Source organism: Phocoena phocoena, chromosome 7, assembly GCF_963924675.1.
Source record: "Phocoena phocoena chromosome 7, mPhoPho1.1, whole genome shotgun sequence".
NCBI classification, from domain to species: domain Eukaryota; kingdom Metazoa; phylum Chordata; class Mammalia; order Artiodactyla; family Phocoenidae; genus Phocoena; species Phocoena phocoena.
This window is the reverse complement of record NC_089225.1, coordinates 43,106,133-43,124,244: the sequence shown is the minus strand read 5'-3', so window position 1 is coordinate 43,124,244 and position 18,112 is coordinate 43,106,133. Positions and strand designations below refer to the sequence as shown.

The following is an 18,112-nucleotide window of genomic DNA, read 5'->3' as shown; positions in this document are numbered from 1 at the left end:
ATAACATCAGTGTACATAAAAAGAAATGTTTAAAAACGTTAAAGTATAGCTTGCAAAGGTACAGCTAGCATCTGGAAATTGGAACAGGTATTATAACATTGAGCAGTATAAAATGTGTTCGCTCTGGAAATCCTACGACAAATGCAATTTGCTAGTAGGAAAATTGGGGTGTTTGGGGGCAAACGATGTATTATTATTGAGTACCAGTTTGGGACTTTCAAAGGGGTTTCTGAACATGAAATTGTTAACATTGTGCTGATAGCATATGAGTTAATGTTTTTAAATCAAAATGTGAAGTTTTATCAAACTTTAATCACTGAATTCTAAAACAATAACTAGTACATTAAATTTAGACAATGTGAACACCAATTATGCCATTGGAATCATTCTCTAGAATGTTCAATTGTAATTAAGCCTTTTTAAAATAATATTACAGATTGTTTCTGAATTTGGCTTATTGTAGTAGTTAAAAGCAATGTAGGGCTTCCCTGGTGGCACAGTGGTTGAGAGTCCGCCTGCTGATGCAGGGGACACGGGCTCGTGGCCCGGTCCGGGAAGATCTCACATGCCGTGGAGCGGCTGGGCCCGTGAGCCATGGCCGCTGAGCCTGCGCGTCCGGAGCCTGTGCTCCGCAACGGGAGAGGCCACAACAGTGAGAGGCCCGCGTACTGCAAAAAAAGAAAAAAAAAAAAAAGCAATGTAATATTATCATGTTATTCATCATGTGAAGTAAGAAATTATAGTATGGAAATTGTTAATGATAATCGATTACAGTTGTGTGGCACCACACACTTTTTTTTATTATAAATTTATTTATTTATTTTGGCTGCGGTGGGTCTTCGTTGCTGCCCGCGGGCTTTCTCTAGTTGCGGTGAGTGGGGGCTACTTTCCGTTGCAGTGCGCGGGCTTCTCATTGCAGTGGCTTCTCTCATTGCGGAGCACGGGCTCTAGGCACGCGGGCCTCAGTAGTTGTGGCTCGCGGACTCCAGAGCGCAGGCTCAGTAGTTATGGCACACGGGCTTAGCTGCCCTGCAGCATGTGGGGGTCTTCCCAGACCAGGGCTCAAACCCGGGTCCCCTGCATTGGCAGGCGGATTCTTAACCACTGTGCCACCAGGGAAGCCCCTGCCACACACTTTTTTAAGCATTTTAAATTTATTCATGACATAGTGAGAGAGGGCAAACACCTCTCCCTATTTTATACAAGAGTAGTTATTCTTTGCTCAAGATCATCATATGAATGACAGTAACTCAGGACTAGCCTTAGGTTTTCTCACTCCTGATACACGATTTTTCTACTTTTCTGTCCTGTTTTTATTTAAAACTAAGTATAATTGTAACTGCAGATACTTATAAAAATTCACAGGCTAAATGAGTTTAGTTTATGTAGTTTCTGTATTCATATTTAGCATTTGTATTTTACAAATTGTTTTGAGAAATTTTATAAAGTCATATTAATTTGACATGAACTTACATATGATGTTAAACTAAACAAGTTTTACATCCACCATGGGCAACCTTTGGTAACTCTGTATTTATATCTCAACTTACTTGATTTGACTTAAATACTTTTCACCTAGATATTTAGTTTATTTTATTATCTTAAATTATTATAATTTTTTCTACAGGAAAAAATTAAGAGAATACAACAAATCAGAATGGAAAAAGAGCTTCGAGCCCAGCAAATTCTAGAGGTAGAATTCTTAAATGTGATGTGATTAAAGTAATATAGTCATATATTTTAAAGTCTACAAAAATAAAAATCTTACCTACGTATTCTGTCACTTATACAAATTAATATGTCCATCAGAAACTCTCTTTAAGCATAATGCATAGAGTAAGACCTTATCTGATCGTTATTTAGCAGACTCATCTAATCCTAACAACCCAGGAAATAAGACAAAAGAGAAGAAGAAAACAGGGAAACTTCTGAACAGCCAGTATAGGTGTCATAAGGTTCATGTGCTGAAACTCGTGTTCTTTACTTTTAGAAAACTCATTAGGACTTATAGTCAGATATTTAATTTAGAAATAAAACATTACAAGAGTGAAAGTAAAATTTAAACGTAGAAACAGTGTAATCAGCTTGTTTTTCTGGCTTCTAATATACCCTGCTTCCCCACAAGCTGATGGAATAGGACTAGAGGACATATATTGGAATCAGTAGAATGATAGCCGCAAGATAGCAAGGGAAAAATACAGAAAAACTCCAACCAGCATGTATAGGGATTCAAAAGCCTACCAAGAGTCTGTAATCTTTTAGTTGAATAGCAGGCAATTTTCAACACCTTAGCAGCTGAAAGGCATTACTCTGTGGAACTGTACAGTATAATAACTGATGTTCAGAATAATTGCCCCAAGTCATCAAGAAAAAGCCAAATTATATTTAGTGTAGTGTGTCTAAACGGTATATGTCTCAAAATTATTTCCATCCAGAATAGTGAAAATAAACGTTTAATGTTCAAAATTGCTATAACCTCCCAGCTATTCAGGAAACTCTTGGTATAAACGATTTATTCCCTGAGGGTGTCAAATAGCTGAAGTGTTCTATGTTACATGATTATTCCTTCTAGAAATATACACATGTTTCCTTATCCATTTCAAATTAATTTTAAAAATCCAGATCAAAAGTACTCCTACCTTCAAGTAAATTGACAATAGCTACTGGATAGTTATCAAACTACTAGATAATTAATGACTTTAACATTATGACGCTCAGATTTGGTATCATGACCTTGATATTCAAAATGTACTTCATCAAAGATTAGAAGTTTCTGTTCTTTTTAAAAAAACCTTGAATTTAATCACAATATACAGCTAGAGAAAATCAGATTTAATGTGTTTCATTTATATCAGCTGAGTAATGGATTACTTTATCTCAAATTTCAAATATTAAAAAAATCCAAATAGACATGTTCATTTTTAAATGTGTTACTGATTTATTATTTAAGTAACTTTTATTATCACTTAAAATCTATCCCATCTTCTAAATTTTTTATGATCATGTTTTACTTTTAAAAATCAGGAAAAAAAGGAAGAATTATATAAAATAATTTTTTCTGTGATTAAGTTTTAATGTAAAATAATAAACACTCAGTTATTTCAGACTTTTAATATAGAGTTTGAAGAAGTCAAGAAAAGCTGACATACTCTTATGAATTTAAGAATTTTTTATATCTTAATGCTAATTTATACATTAGAAATGAAATTAGTATGTTAAATACAATATTGACTGTGGGAAAATGTGTAATTGTTTACATATATGTTCCATGTTGTTTTGTACCTGTGAGGCATGTAGCTCCATTTTCAAGTCATAGGTTACTTTCAAGTTGCAGTGGTGCTGTTGCATGACTTTGAGACCTGTTTTGCATGCACAGGCAAAAAAGAAAAAGAAGGAAGAAGCAGCAAATGCCAAATTATTGGAGGCCGAGAAACGAATAAAGGTTAGTTTAGATGAGAATCAGTTTTCATTTTTCAAAAATAAAAGCTGTATGATATTATACCAGTATCAATTATATTAAAAAAAAGCCCTCCTCAAAATGACTATCTAAAAAAATATTTAGCCCAGATAAAACATGTGTATAGTGTGTGTTTTTATTGTATGTATATTGTATGTATTTTTTTATATTTCGTTATACAGGTTATATGTGATAGTTTGAGCTCTTTAAATAGCAGACCAAATCAGAAATGCAAACTATTGCATAATACCTGTATATAGTTTTGATGGATAAGATCTCCCCAGAGCTATTTTGTATCATTTATGTTTAAGTTTCAAATTGTGTTCCAAATCCGATTCTCTCCTTAGATTATAACGTTCTCTTTGTTAATGTCTAATAACTGTTTTAACTATTAAAAAGTGAAAAGCCTACAGAAACAAAAACCTAACTTTATCAGCTATAATTTGCCAATAATAAAATTAGCCATTGTTATATATTGTAACTTGATGTGTTGTTTGGGGATGTTTTGGTTTTGATTTTCTGGCGTGAAACATAAGAGAGTTGGACCCTCACTCCCCCTCCAGCCTCCACCCCGACACACATTACACCCCTACCTTCCATTTTTTTCTGATAGTTATTTACTGAAATTGGGCAGCCATGTGGTCCTACCAGTTCAAGAAACAGCCACTACAGCTATATCTTATAAAACCAGGGAACTGTTTGTTACCTTTTTCTACATAGACTCTCTTACTTTGTTCTTTAAATTTCTACTCCTTTTCAAAATGGCTGCCCTTAATATTAATTAATCCGTATTTTATCTTTATAAAAAGATTCAAATTGGTGACATTCCCAGAACTGTTTATATTAAGCCCTACCCCTTTGGGATGGTGCCCTCAATCATAGGTGGGCATAAAAATCTCAAGCTTATTCCTTTTCTCTTGTCACTTTCATTCCTACACAGTGATGGAAATGATATAGATGCTGTTAATCCCAGAGTGTATTTAGGGATTTATATTCAGAGTGGAGAGAGTTTTAATTAGCTAGATTTGAGGGTTGTTTCATTATGTTTTCTTTCTTTTTTTTTTTTTTTTTTTTTTTTTTTTAGTGCCAGTTGTATTTGATATGCTCTATCTAGCTAGTCAGTTCAGTGAATGGGTCATTGAAGTGTGTCTACTATTAGGTCACTGAATTTTAACTCTAAATGTCTACTGAATAAGGATCCTTGCTCCTGTCCTACAGTTTTTATATATTAGGTAGAACCATATGAAGTTGCCACTATATAAGTAAAAAATTATTGGATGTTTGCAGTTTCATATGGTTCAACCTAATGGAAGACTATAGAATCTCAGAAAAGGAACTTTTAATACTTGTTGCGTGTTCTAAATTTTCCCTAAAAATCCATCTTAAAAGTTTCTTATTTTTAAGGAAAAAGAAATGAGAAGACAACAAGCTGTTCTTCTAAAGCATCAGGTCTGTAGACACATAGTTATACAGTTGTCGAAATGTACATTTTATAATTTTTCTTAAATCTATTTTTGGAAAAATCTTCAAGATATTTTCTTTAAAAGTTCCAATATAATTCCTGCTTAAATTCCTGGTTTTGGGATTGGTGTCTTTCGGGGGGTTAAAAATTGGTTTCATGACTCTGTGATTTCTGTTTCATAATGTTGTGCCAACTCTTTCTACCAGGAGTTGGAGAGGCATAGACTAGATATGGTATGGGTATGTTTATTTCTGTACATCTAACACCGCATTGTGATTTGGTTGTGATATGGTTGTCATAGCAATGCATAAAGTGTAGCACTGGCTGCTGTCATATTACATACTGCTGCATGGCTTTACAGCACAGTGCATTGCATACATCTGCTTGTCTGTCTATAAAGAAATATGGTACATTTCCAAGATTTTCAATTGAATTGGGCAGGCCTTACATAAGGCTGCTGTCTAAAAGTTTACGTTACTGATGTCACAGTGAAAGTTGGATCACTATCCAATTAGATACGACTATGACCCATATTCTCCCATCATTCTAGATGCAAAACTGCCATTGAATACAATGGGAATTTTGAGTTAGGTTGATGAGAGAATATGAAATATATTCTGGTTTTATGGACAAATTTTAGAAATTTTTAGAAATATCCCTTTGGGGGAACCACGTATATTTAATCAAAAAGAATGATTCAGTACTATAGCTATGTGACTTTTTTATTTTAAAGTAAAATGAGACTATCGAAGTAAGCTAATGCTTACCTTATTTTCATACTGTGCCTTTTGGATTCCACTGACGAGCCCATGGTGCACCTTTTGTGGCTTTAAATAGTGCATCAAGTGGCAGACATCAGTAAACAGGAATATCCCATTTCATTGATGTTGTTATATGAATCATGCCTATAACAGCTTGAAAAAAACTTTCTAATTTGTCGGTGGCTTATTGGATTTACAAAATGATAGTGTACTTGAAATAAAAATAACTAATTCTAAAGCCATGAAGTAAAAGTGAATACAAATCAATTTCTACCTGATCTAAAAATTTAAGAACAGCACAACCTTTGGTTTAATTGGCTGTAGTACATATTTGTGGTTTTTCTAATAGCAGATGTAAGGTAACTGACCTGTTCCAGCCAACCATTATGCTTTTTGTTCTGCCAGCTTTTGAAGGAGCATCACAACTGACCATAAGTAAACCTTGTATGCTTCTGTTTACACTGTCTCCATGTTCATTGCTTTACCTTTTTGCTTTTGATTGTTCTTGTATTTGCTTTCTAAACCTGAACTAAAACATGCACAGACTGGCCATTCTTGTCTTATATTTAGTATTTACTGTGACTTGTCTATAAATGCTAAACATGCTATACCGAGTTTTTTTGTTCTGTTTTGTTTTGTTTTTCCATTTGAAAATCAAACTATTAACTATGGTTGAGTTATATTCCTAATTTTATCTGGCCTAATAGGAACGAGAGAGAAGGAGACAACATATGATGCTTATGAAAGCTATGGAAGCGCGTAAAAAAGCAGAAGTAAGTGTATGTTTCTGGAAAAATATTATCTTGTCATAAATTAATATTTTTTCTTAAAACATTGGCTCTTCAAGGTATAGATTTTTTGGAGTAGGGATTGTCATGATTTACCGACTCTCATAAGCAAACTAAAGGTTAGAGATAGTAACCAAGTGTTAGAACATAAAAGGATCCATAGGATGGATTCCAATGTATGAGTTAATTTTCTTGGCTAAGATTTTAATTACCTTTTTAAAATATAGTGAATGGCATTCATTTGGATAAAATGAATTCTTCTTACTGTGACCAGAGTTTCACAAAATTACAGCATGCCTAGACAAGTCCTATGTGTCCTAATTCAAACATCAGTCAGTTCAACCGTGGACTTCTGCCCTCAAAATTACTCTTTAGCATTCTATGTGTAAAATTAGGCCTAAATACTATCTTTGAAATAGACTTTTACCATATACTTCAGAATAAGAAAATTATTGCAATAAGTCAAAATGAACTTATATGGATGTTAATAGAAATCACTTAAAGGTTAAAAAATGTTACAAAGGAATGCATTCTGAATTAAAACAGTTGAATAGAGGTCTGGCCATTATAACCAGGGCTTTGGAGTTTCAGAGACTCAGATACCTATGCTGGCTCTAAACCAACTTGCTTTAAGCTCGTCAGGTTATTTCTTCTTTAAAATTGAGATAATGATTCTGGTAGGATTATAAGATTATCAAGTGGGATAGCATTTAATAAATAATAATTAATGAAAATGAGACTATTTGGTCTAGAAGTTGAGTGCCCTATATTTCAGTTTTTTAGCCTCAGCTGTGGCTTAAACTCTCATTACAGATTTCTGATATGAAGGCACAGTATGTGTATTGTTTAGGAACCTGGACATTGTAACCAAGTGATCAGGATTTGAATTTTAATTTCAGTACATTCCAGCTATATGACCTTGGGCGAGTTATTTAACCTCTCTGCGATTCAGTTTTTTCATCTGTAAAATGGAGAGGATACTAATTCCTATTTCATAGGGTTTGTAGTTATGATTAAATGGGTGTGTGTCTATATGAGCGTATGTGTAAAGTTCTTGGAACGGTGCCTGGCACCACATAGTGCCTACTTACTTATCATAATAAGTTATTTATTGCTATGTAGGTGTTTTTTTCCTTACTTGTTAATTATCCAGGGCCACTGACACCCTCTACACCTAACACAACAAGGGAATCTACACAAGGATTTATAACCACAATCTCTGAAAAATGACAGGCAGGGAAAGAGAGAGAGGTGACAGATTCCAGGATTGGGCATGGCTGCGAACTCTGTTCCCTTCTGAACACAGTGGCGGGAAATGTAGGGAAGGGGATTAATTAAAATTCTAAAAGCTCGACCTAATTTTCTCCTATCTGGAGAGATGGGAACTGAGGGAATAACTCAGGGGAAAGACCTGGAATATCCCTCAAGAGTCAAGTTCTTCCCTGCCAGGTATTCCTCTTACCAGAAGGACCAAGAAGAGCCAGGGCTTGTTATTCTGATTTTTCCTCTTGGAGAGGAAAGCTAAAGAAAGGCAGAATAATGAAAATAGCCAAGAGCATTATCTCCAGATGTACTAGGATTTGGTAGAAGGGGACACCCAAGAGAATAGTAAGGATAAGATCATCCGAGGGAGTGAATGCTCAGGTTAAGAGGTACCCAAAATGCCCAAAAGTCATGACCTCTCTCACTGGTTTTTTTATATTTGCTCTGTGGCCTGGGAGGAGAGTAAGAAAAGCTGCTGAAGAGAGGTGAGTAAGATCTGCATTGAGTGGAAGGTAGCAGCCATGGGATAAATGAAGATAATTCAAATGAAATCTTCTAAGAATCTCTCAAGACCCAAGAGCATCTTTCATGGGAAAAGGATATACCCTTGACTAGATAGAGTGAAATCAGGTACACTGCCTTCCAATAAAACTTGGAAAGGGATATGAGAAACCGGTTACAGCTCTCCCTCTTCTAGCTACCTTCATCCTCAGAAAAAAGGAACATGAATAGCATACAAAATACTCTTTAATTTGAAGTACTTTGAAATATAAAAACAATTATCAGATAAAGTGAGAAGAAACTAAAGGAAAATTAACCCACCTACATTGGAGCAATGCAAGTTCGTGATAGGGCTGCCCATATCAAGCATGAGTAATTAGAAAAGAAATGCAAGAAAACTATGCCAAAATATCAAACCAAAAATATATGTGTGTACGCACGTGTGCATGCATGTATACATAAAGTAACAGCTTAAAGCATAATAACTTAAAGAACCTGTTTTCCCTGCTTTCATTCTTGCTTTCCTCAGCACACTCCCTATGCATTCTCCACAGAGTAGCCGGAGTGATCTATTCAAAAAAGAAACCAGATTATATCTGTATAAACACTATCCAGTGGCTTCTCATTACAATAGTAATAAAGTCCAAATTCCTCACCAATGACATATCAGACCCACATGCTCTGACCTCTGCCAACCTCTCCAACTTTACCTTATACAATTTGTACCTTATGTACTATGTTCCAGTCATTTTTGTCTTTTTATTATTTCAAACAAAGGGTCTTTACTGTTGCTGTTCTTCCACTGAATATTCAAGTGGTTCTTATCTATTGTTCAGTCATAGGTCAAATATTAACTTATCAAAGAGGCCTTCCCAGAACAGAGTACATTATATGTTTTCTGTCTATATAATTTTCTTTACATAATAATAATAAAGTCATTTTACTTTATTCTAGGTGGTTTTCTTTTTTTAAGCACTTAGGAACTATTATTTAAAATAACAATACAATAACATATGTTACAAATAATCCTTTATCAGGATGTTTGAGAGAATCCTATAGGTAAAGCTGAATTCTTAAAATGTTGTTATCCTCTGATAACTATAGACCTGTGAACAGGACTAGAGAATTTTACCAGTTATTCAGATTTTTTTTTTTTTTTTTTGGCCACACTGTGCGGTATGCAGGATCCTAGTTCCCTCCGACCAGGGTTCAAACCGCGAACCCTGCATTGGGAGCCGTGTAGTCTTCTTAACCACTGGACCACCAGGGAAGTCCCCAGTTATTCAGATCTTAAATTGTGTTCCTCTATTGAATGATACCTATAGTTAGTAATCAACTAAGTATGTTTTCACATTTCTTAAAAGACTATTGTGTACACAGCGTTAAATTAGATGCTGCAGGAAAAGCAAAAAAATTAAAGATGCTTTTTATCATATCAGAGAGAGAAATCTTTACAGTATAAACAGTTAAGCAGTGACTAGGCATATATTTTTACTGATAATCCAAACTTTCACCATATCTTTTACATAAACTTACACCTCCGTGAATATTAACAAACCCTTCCTATGTCTATTTGTTCATTTCTTCGTTATTAATGTGCATGAGATGTAACTAGAGTAATGCCAGTAATGGGCACATCTTGGCTTCATATTCTGCCTCTTATTACCTCCTAATAGCTCAACTGCAATTTTTTCTGTTATTAACTGTTAAAAGAACAAACTTTATTGTAAAGTTAAAGCCATATGATACTTAGGCAGGGCCAACTCAAAATTCTAAAATAGCCTATGTGTAACCCTTGATTCTAAACTTTAATACCTTTAGACATTTAATTATTAAGTTGTGAAGAAAAAAATAAGATAAACAAAAATGCTGATGTTATAGGTAATGTTTATAGAATTACGAGGTTAAAAAATTAATTGCTTTCACCTTGTTAATTAAAAATCTCTTATAACATCTGAATTTATTCCAAGAAACTCCCATAGTCATCAAAAAGGTAACACAAACACCATTTTTATGTTTCTTTGTGTACACTACACTGATCTTACTTTTTGATTTAGTGTTAACTTATTTTTCACTAAAAACATCCCAAATTTATATTGGTCCCCTAACTTAGGAATCTAATTTCTATAGTTTTTCCTTTATATAAAGCTATAATTAATAAGAATATTCAGACGTATAAATTACCTTACTTATTATTATATTAATTTTAGTGTATCATCATAGTTCATAAATATTTTTATTATATAATGTAAGAAAGGATAATCTTTAGCTTCATGAATAAAAAAGGCTTATGTCCTAGTATAATTCAAGTCTTACAATATATTTGTGCTCTCATTATTACTAATCACTGGAAACTTAGGTTGGCTTAACCAGTGTGACAAAGTTGCTCAAAATCTCCTGTTTCATTTATAAAAACTTCAAACTATGTCAGTCACAAGTTTATAAACACTTTACTCATATTATCTGAATAATCAACCGTAGTACCCGTAACAGAGTCTTTTGTATATGTATCTCCCCGAGGATCAATAAACAACAAAAGGTTGTTAAACATGCGTCTATTACAGAATGACTATGTCAGCACTTTAGGAGACAAAACCATAAAATAGAAGAGAGTAGTTCAGGTTTCAGAAATCATCTAATAATTTGCAGGCATAAAAAATGTATCACCCATTCAATGATTCAAGTCATGAGAATATTTTATAATCCTATATTTATACTAATCATTACTTAGTGAAGAATAAAAAGAATTGCTCATGTAGATAGTTTTGTTTAAACAAACCCATTTTTCAGCTGAAGATATAATAAATGTACTTATATGACATACTTGTGTATTGTACTTTATATAATGTACTTAATTTCAATTTTAAAATTAAATTGTCTTTAAAAACATGTAAGGACTTCCCTGGTGGCGCAGTGGTTGAGAGTCCGCCTGCCGATGCGGGGGACACGGGTTCGTGCCCCGGTCCGGGAAGATCCCACATGCCCCGGAGCGGCTGGACCCGTGAGCCATGGCCGCTGAGCCTGTGCGTCCGGAGCTTGTGCTCCGCAACGGGACAGGCCACAGCAGTGAGAGGCCCGCGTACCGCAAAAAAAAAAACCCCATGTAAAATGATTTTATATTAACTATTCAGTAAAATGTTAAATGTCATACACATTTAAAAGATACATGCAAATTTTGGAACGAATTATTATCAATGTAATTTAGATGTATTAAAATCTCTACTTATCTGACTCAAGAATTAACAATTTTGATTTTAATTTAGGAGACATTTGTATAGTAGTAGCTACTCCAAGAATATTTGGTGATAGTTAATCTAAAGTAAGTACAGACTTTTGTGTACTACTTTGGTGGATTTTATGAAAATGTGATAACTGAAAATTTTTACCCTTTTTAAATAGTATTTTATATCGATACCTGTAAAATACAATAAAATATAATATAAATAATATATAATTTTATTAAAAATGTTAAATATAAGGATTTCTTTTATCATGGATTCATAATTTTTTCATTTGTTTAAACTTAATTTATTATTACATTTTAAATGTAAAAATAGGCCCTTTAAAAAAATTACCCTGATTTTTCTACTCACGCTCAATATGTGACATAAAATAGTATCACTTTTATTCTTTATATCTGTCTTCTATAAATGGCTTATGTTATTAATCTTATTCACACTTTATTCTTCTTGCACCCTGAGGTAAATCTGTGTCTCTTAAAGAATATTTATGTCTTTGAAATTTAAGTGCAGTTGCTGTGAAAAGAAATGTAATTTCCTAATTATGCCCAGAGCAAACACCTAAGAGACCCAGTAGAATCATAAAATACAGGAAACATAGGCATCTTTGCAACATGGCCTCTTAAAAATGGCCTGTTTGGCAATTTGGTAAGTTGTAAAACTTTATAATAACAGATCCTCCTACCACACTCATTGCTTAGTTTTTCAACTTCTATGATTCTAAAATAGAATAAATTCATTTCATACCTTTGTTATTTTGCTATAGAGTTCTAGAAATACTTTCAGTTATGCGTTTAGAGTCCCTAAAATAATCCTTTTATGCATTTAAATTTTTCACCCTATGTATCTTAGGCTATTTAGTGTAATCTAAATTTAACACTTTTGCTATTGAAAAGTGTTGCAACTTTGAATGAAATTTAAATGACTTCTTAATTAGGATATTAGTAATATTTTGATACAGAAAATTTCATTACTATAATTAAGATGATAAAAAGATATTTTATTGTAAATGACATATATACCAAGAATCTACATTTATTTCATAAATTTTTACATCTAGAAAACTGCGTAAGGACGGGGAAAGCTGGGAATAAAGGCCCCCAGAAATTGGAAGGAGGCATTCTAATTTGCTTGTAATTGTTTATAGTCAATCTAAAATATAGTTAAGAGCTATATTTCGTAGTCATTTGTAGACACTGTAAGTTATTGCCCTGAAATTTAAACAATGTGGCATTTGTAGATTTAATCATTCAGCAAATTAATCAACGCTTAAATAATTTTTATATGCTAATGCACACTGTATATGTCCATTAGAGACATATGATAACTATTATAGTTGGAAATAAGAACAATATTTAGACCAGTGCGAGAGGAAAATTGCACTGATACAGGCTTGAGTTGTCAGAGACAAAGATAATATTAAAAACTCTCCTGAGGGTTTCTGGCAAATTATACTGCTGGGAATTGAATAGGTCCATAAAGAGGTGCAGAAGTTGGTTCCTCTGATCTCTAGAAGTTCACACTACAGTGCGAGAGATCAACTTTAAACAAATAATTGGCACTCAGTGCAATAAATGCTGTAATAAGTTATGTGGAAGCTCAAAAAAGGGAAATGTTAAAACTCCTGAACTAGCTGTAGGAAAAAATAAAACACGGGCTTTATTTTTGTGTGAAGTAGGAAGGGCTATGCATTCCAGTCAGAGGGGATGACAGGTACATAAATACAATGTTGCAACTAAACAGGACCTCTGGGGTCTTGGGAGGAAGGTACAAAGAGGGGGTTAGTCAATTTTAACCTTGTGCATATACCTCTCTTGGCTTTGCTGCTTTTCCTCCTCTTCTTCCCCCTCCTCCCCCCTCCCCCCTCTCCCCCCCTCCTCCCCCCTCCCCCCTCTCCCCCTCCCCCCTCTCCCCCCTCCCCCCGCTCCGCCCCTCATGATCATTATCATTATCATCCAAGCAGTGCCTCAAACTGGTTACACTGTTTGCTCAACACAGTTGTATCACAAAATGTGCCTAGAGTTTGGGAGATTCGCTGAGAATCATGAGATAGGAGACCAGAACTTGTGTGGGGCTAGATTGTGACTGTCTTTATATGCCATTTTAAATATTAGTTGATCGTTGAGGGAATCCTAGAAGCTCTGGTTCTTTGAGAGTCATTTTGTACCAAAACCACAGGATTTGTATTAGTCCTATACAATTCAGTAGAAGTCACTAAATAAATTAGTGAATAAATGCATTAAATTTAGAGACTCCATGTTTCCCTTAAAGTATCCCATTGAGGGAGTAGATGCTTGTCTTTAAGTAATAAAGGTCCTATGAATTTCTAAGATTTCTTGCAAACCTCCATTTCATCCTAAGGTATAGATGTCACCTTTACATTCTATTCCATATTATGGACATGCTTTTTTAATTCGAAAGATACTGCATATCACTAGGTAAAAATAATATCCAAGAATCGTGCTTTCTCAGCTCTTGGCTGGGAATGTATTACTTCTCCACTCCTCTCTGTTTCCCCCTTGGCATGCTCTGCCACAGCAGTCAGCGTGCTGTCTTACCAGTGATAATTGAAATGGAGATGGTTAAGATATGGGCAAAAATGCTAATATACTAGAGGAAGCAATAGTGCTAGGTTAAAATTATAGGTAAGAGCTATAATTAGGTAAGACGATTAAGAGAAATTAGGAATAGGAAGGAGGTGGAGGTTTTTAATTAGGATTTGTATGCAAGATGGGAATAATGACCTTCTTAACTGGAGTACACCGATATAAGGAGGTAAGGAAACAATAGATGTTTAACAGGAATAGCAAATAGTTTGACTAAATTTACATAGACTATAACAGTGGGAGATAAGGTTGGAAAAGAAGAGAGTCCTGAATTCAAAAGTAAGGAGTTGTTCTTTATTTTGGCAAAAATAAAGAAAATTGAAAGACGTATGTGGTAATAGTTTAGAATTGCCTGTTGATTCTACCATTATTTCTCCTCTAATAAATAAGAGTTGTATTTGATTTGATTGTGGGCAGAGGACAATGAGATATAACCTCACACCTGTCAAAATGCCTATTATCAAAAAGACAAGAAGTAACAAGTGTTGGCAAGGATGTGGAGAAAAGGGGGTGTTTGTCCACTGTTGGTGGGAATGTAAACTCGTGCAGCCACTATAGATAACAATATGGAGGTTTCTCAAAAACTTAAAAATAGAACTACCACATGATTCAGCAATCCCACACCTAGGTATTTATCCAACGAAAATGGAAACACGAACTCGAAAAGATACATGCACCCCCATGTTCACCGCCTCACTATTTACAATCGCCAAGACATGGAAGCAACCTATGTGTTCATCAATAGATGAATAGATAAAGAAGATGATATATATGTATATATACAATGGAATATTACTCAGCCATAAAAAAGCATGAAATCTTACCATTTGCGACAGCGTGGATGGACCTGGGGGGTATTGTCTTAAGTGAAATAAGTCAGACAAAGACAAACACCATATGATTTCACTTATATGTAGAACCTAGAAAGCAAAACAAACATAAAACAGAAACAAGCTTGTAGATACAGAGAACAAACTAGCGGTTGCCAGAGGGGAGGGGGATTGCGGGGAATGGATGAAATAGGTGAAGGAATTAAGATGTCAAGTTATAAAATAAATAAGCCATGGGGATGTAATGTACAGCATAAGGAATATAGTCATTAATATTGTAATAACTTTGTATGGTAACTAGACTTGATTATGGTGATCATTTCAGAATGTATAAAAATATCGAATCACTGTGTTGTACACCTGAAACCAATATAATATTGTAAGTCAGTTATACTTCTGTTTAAAAAGAGAATTGTATTTGATGTGTGACGATAAAGTAATGACACCAGTATTATTATAGAAAGTCACTTCTTCCAAAAGAATGCCATACTCTACAACAGGGAAACAGGATGATTATTTCCATATTGTTGCCATTACCCAAAATAATTTTAAAGCTTTTGGAATTGCCTTCAAAACCCATTTTACATTATTTTAAATGTTGTTTAGAGTGGTAAATAATATTTTTATTTCATCATGGGTGCACGTCTTAAGACTAGCTAATTCACTGTGAAAGAACTGCGTTTGCAGATTCAAGCATGTTGCTTCCATTTTCATGCTGTAAATCTTTTCTTGCTTCCTTGTGCTACACGAAAATTTTTGTTCCTACTAGTTAACTTTTTTTATGAATGTTTACTTGCCCATGTGCCTTTTATATACCTGCTTTTATTAATAACTATTTTATTCTCATATTATAACCTGGGAAAGGATTGAATAAATTTTGAATAATGAAATAATCTGGGTTGAAACTAATATTGATATTTTGTATATGTATGTATATATACATACACTCCTAAGATTATTTTGAAACTCAAAAGGTGAAAACGCTGAAAAGCAAAATACGTCATTGTTCTATGTAATTCCAAGTCTATTCCTAAACATCCTAAGAGAATTTTTTTCATGGAAATAACACTTTGATTACTTTTTAAATTTTAACTGGAGGCTTTTTAAACACGTATAATGATTAAACAGAATATGTGGACATGGTTTTCTTTTTAAGGAAAAAGAACGGTTAAAGCAAGAAAAACGTGATGAGAAAAGATTAAATAAAGAACGTAAACTAGAGCAACGAAGATTAGAATTAGAAATGGCAAAGGAACTAAAGAAGCCTAATGAAGACATGTGCTTAGCAGACCAAAAGGTAATTTATCAAGTAAACCATTTCATTAATAAGTTTAATTTTTTCTGTGTTCTCACCTGATTCCTTTGCCAGAGCGGCCATTATGAAAGCCTTGTGTTTTTAGCTGGTGCAGTGGATTTCCAAGTCTAGGTCAATCTGTCTCTCCTGGATGGCCACCAGTAAACCTCTCTAGAGCCCTGTGCTGATAATGGCAGTTCTTAATATACAAACGGAGCACTGTAAACCTTTTTAATTTAAGTAGAAATACTGCAGAAATCTATAAAAATGAGTTATAGAAATAGATAGGATTTCTGTGTTTCATTTGGTCCTTCCCAGGCATTTAGTTACAGAAAGATCTAACTCCTCCCCCATGCCTCCATGGATATTTAAATAAATCAGGATTTATAATCTATAACCTCCTTCAATGCTTTAGTGATGGTAGCTAACTATTGAGTATGTTTAGTACATGCCAGGCCCTATGCTAAGTGCTTTAAATGAATTTTCTCATTTAATCCTCACCACAATCCTATAGGACTGGTATTTATGCCCATTTACAGATGAGAAAACTTGAGACACAGAGAGGTTAAGGAACTTGTTCAAGATTATGGAGCTCATAAGTGGCAACTTGGATGTAGCCCCCAGTTTTTTAAAGTCCAGAGCCCATACTGTTTATGATCCTGAAAGCCAAGAAATGTGTCCAAGCAAAGTACCTCATGTGTGTTTTCTCCTCCATCATGCTTCACAGATTTATAATGTTGCTAAAATACAGAAAAGTAGCCACTTGGAAAGAGCAAAATCACCGTGATAACTGGCATGATTTCACATACTTATGAATAGAAATCAATTATGTTTGGCTATAGTTAAGAAGATAGTCTTCCTAGAAAATTATACAATAATGCATATCATATCTATAATACTGTCTCAGTAATAGAATATTATACTTGGTCAATAGCATCTATATTTACTTACATGCCATAGGATATACAGATAGTGCTTGTCTCTTGATTATGCAAGCTCTTTTCTAAAGTGCTTAAAGCAAACTTTTAGTACCCAAGTGGAAAATTTAATGATACTAATATTCTATTTATTTGCCTAGCATAAATGCTTCTAAATAAAAATGAAAGTATACATTCTAGTTTTAGTCAATTTGATGTTTAAAATTTCCTAAGCACAGAATGGGTATAGTGGTTAGTCAACACATTTAATAAGCTCCTGGTGAGCAATTTTTTTAATCCTAAGTGAGCTTTATTTTCTTGCTAATCCTAAATGATCTTCTTTTAATCCTAAATTGTCCTAAGTGATCTTTTGTTTTCATTTAAATCCATATGCACTATATCAAATATTTGTAAGTCCATTTTAAGCCTTACTTTCGTTAGCTTTGTTATATAAATTTTTAGAATCATATGGAAATGTGTATGTCTGATCTGATTCAGGAAAAAAGAAAACTCAGAATTAAATGGTTTTCATATGTAACAAAAGATTTGTATGATATCAGCAATTGTCCATTGTTCTGTGTTTCCACACGCTATTAGTAGAAAAAGTCTTTGGTTAGTTATTTCAGCAAGCAGAGTGGAGGAAACGTTTTTAAACAAGGGCAAATTTAGATAAGTAGAAAGATTTACAAGCCACGTTTTTCTCAATCAGAATTGAAAGTACCATTATTGAATCCCATTCATGGACAAAAATGTTTTTAATTTAGGTTACTTATTTATCTAACTTTTAAAATGTCCATAACAACTGATAATACAGTTTAGTCATTAAAATGTTAATGTGTGAGCATATTTGAGAAATAGTGAGAGAGCTCTCTAATTTTAACACTGAAATTCAATGTTTCACTAATATACTGGAAACCTAAAGACTGATAGTTGCGGTATTACTGGGTTCTTGATAGGGTCATGGGTTCTGGTCATGTGGACCTAGTAATTTATC

At 33.9% G+C, this 18,112-nt stretch overlaps 1 protein-coding gene across 4 annotated transcripts in view; it reads left to right on the top strand.

The window, feature by feature from the left end:
• Positions 1-18,112, top strand: part of BAZ2B (bromodomain adjacent to zinc finger domain 2B) — a 295,054-nt gene that overhangs the window by 226,816 nt on the left and 50,126 nt on the right. For 2 of the 4 annotated variants that reach the window (XM_065881230.1, XM_065881231.1), the window contains exons 14-19: positions 1,628-1,693; positions 3,377-3,442; positions 4,862-4,906; positions 5,126-5,152; positions 6,388-6,453; positions 16,064-16,204. In XM_065881230.1, coding sequence (XP_065737302.1) covers positions 1,628-1,693; positions 3,377-3,442; positions 4,862-4,906; positions 5,126-5,152; positions 6,388-6,453; positions 16,064-16,204 — 411 coding nt within the window. The remainder of the gene's footprint in view (positions 1-1,627; positions 1,694-3,376; positions 3,443-4,861; positions 4,907-5,125; positions 5,153-6,387; positions 6,454-16,063; positions 16,205-18,112) is intronic. The other 2 variants (XM_065881229.1, XM_065881232.1) reach the window with 1 other exon arrangement.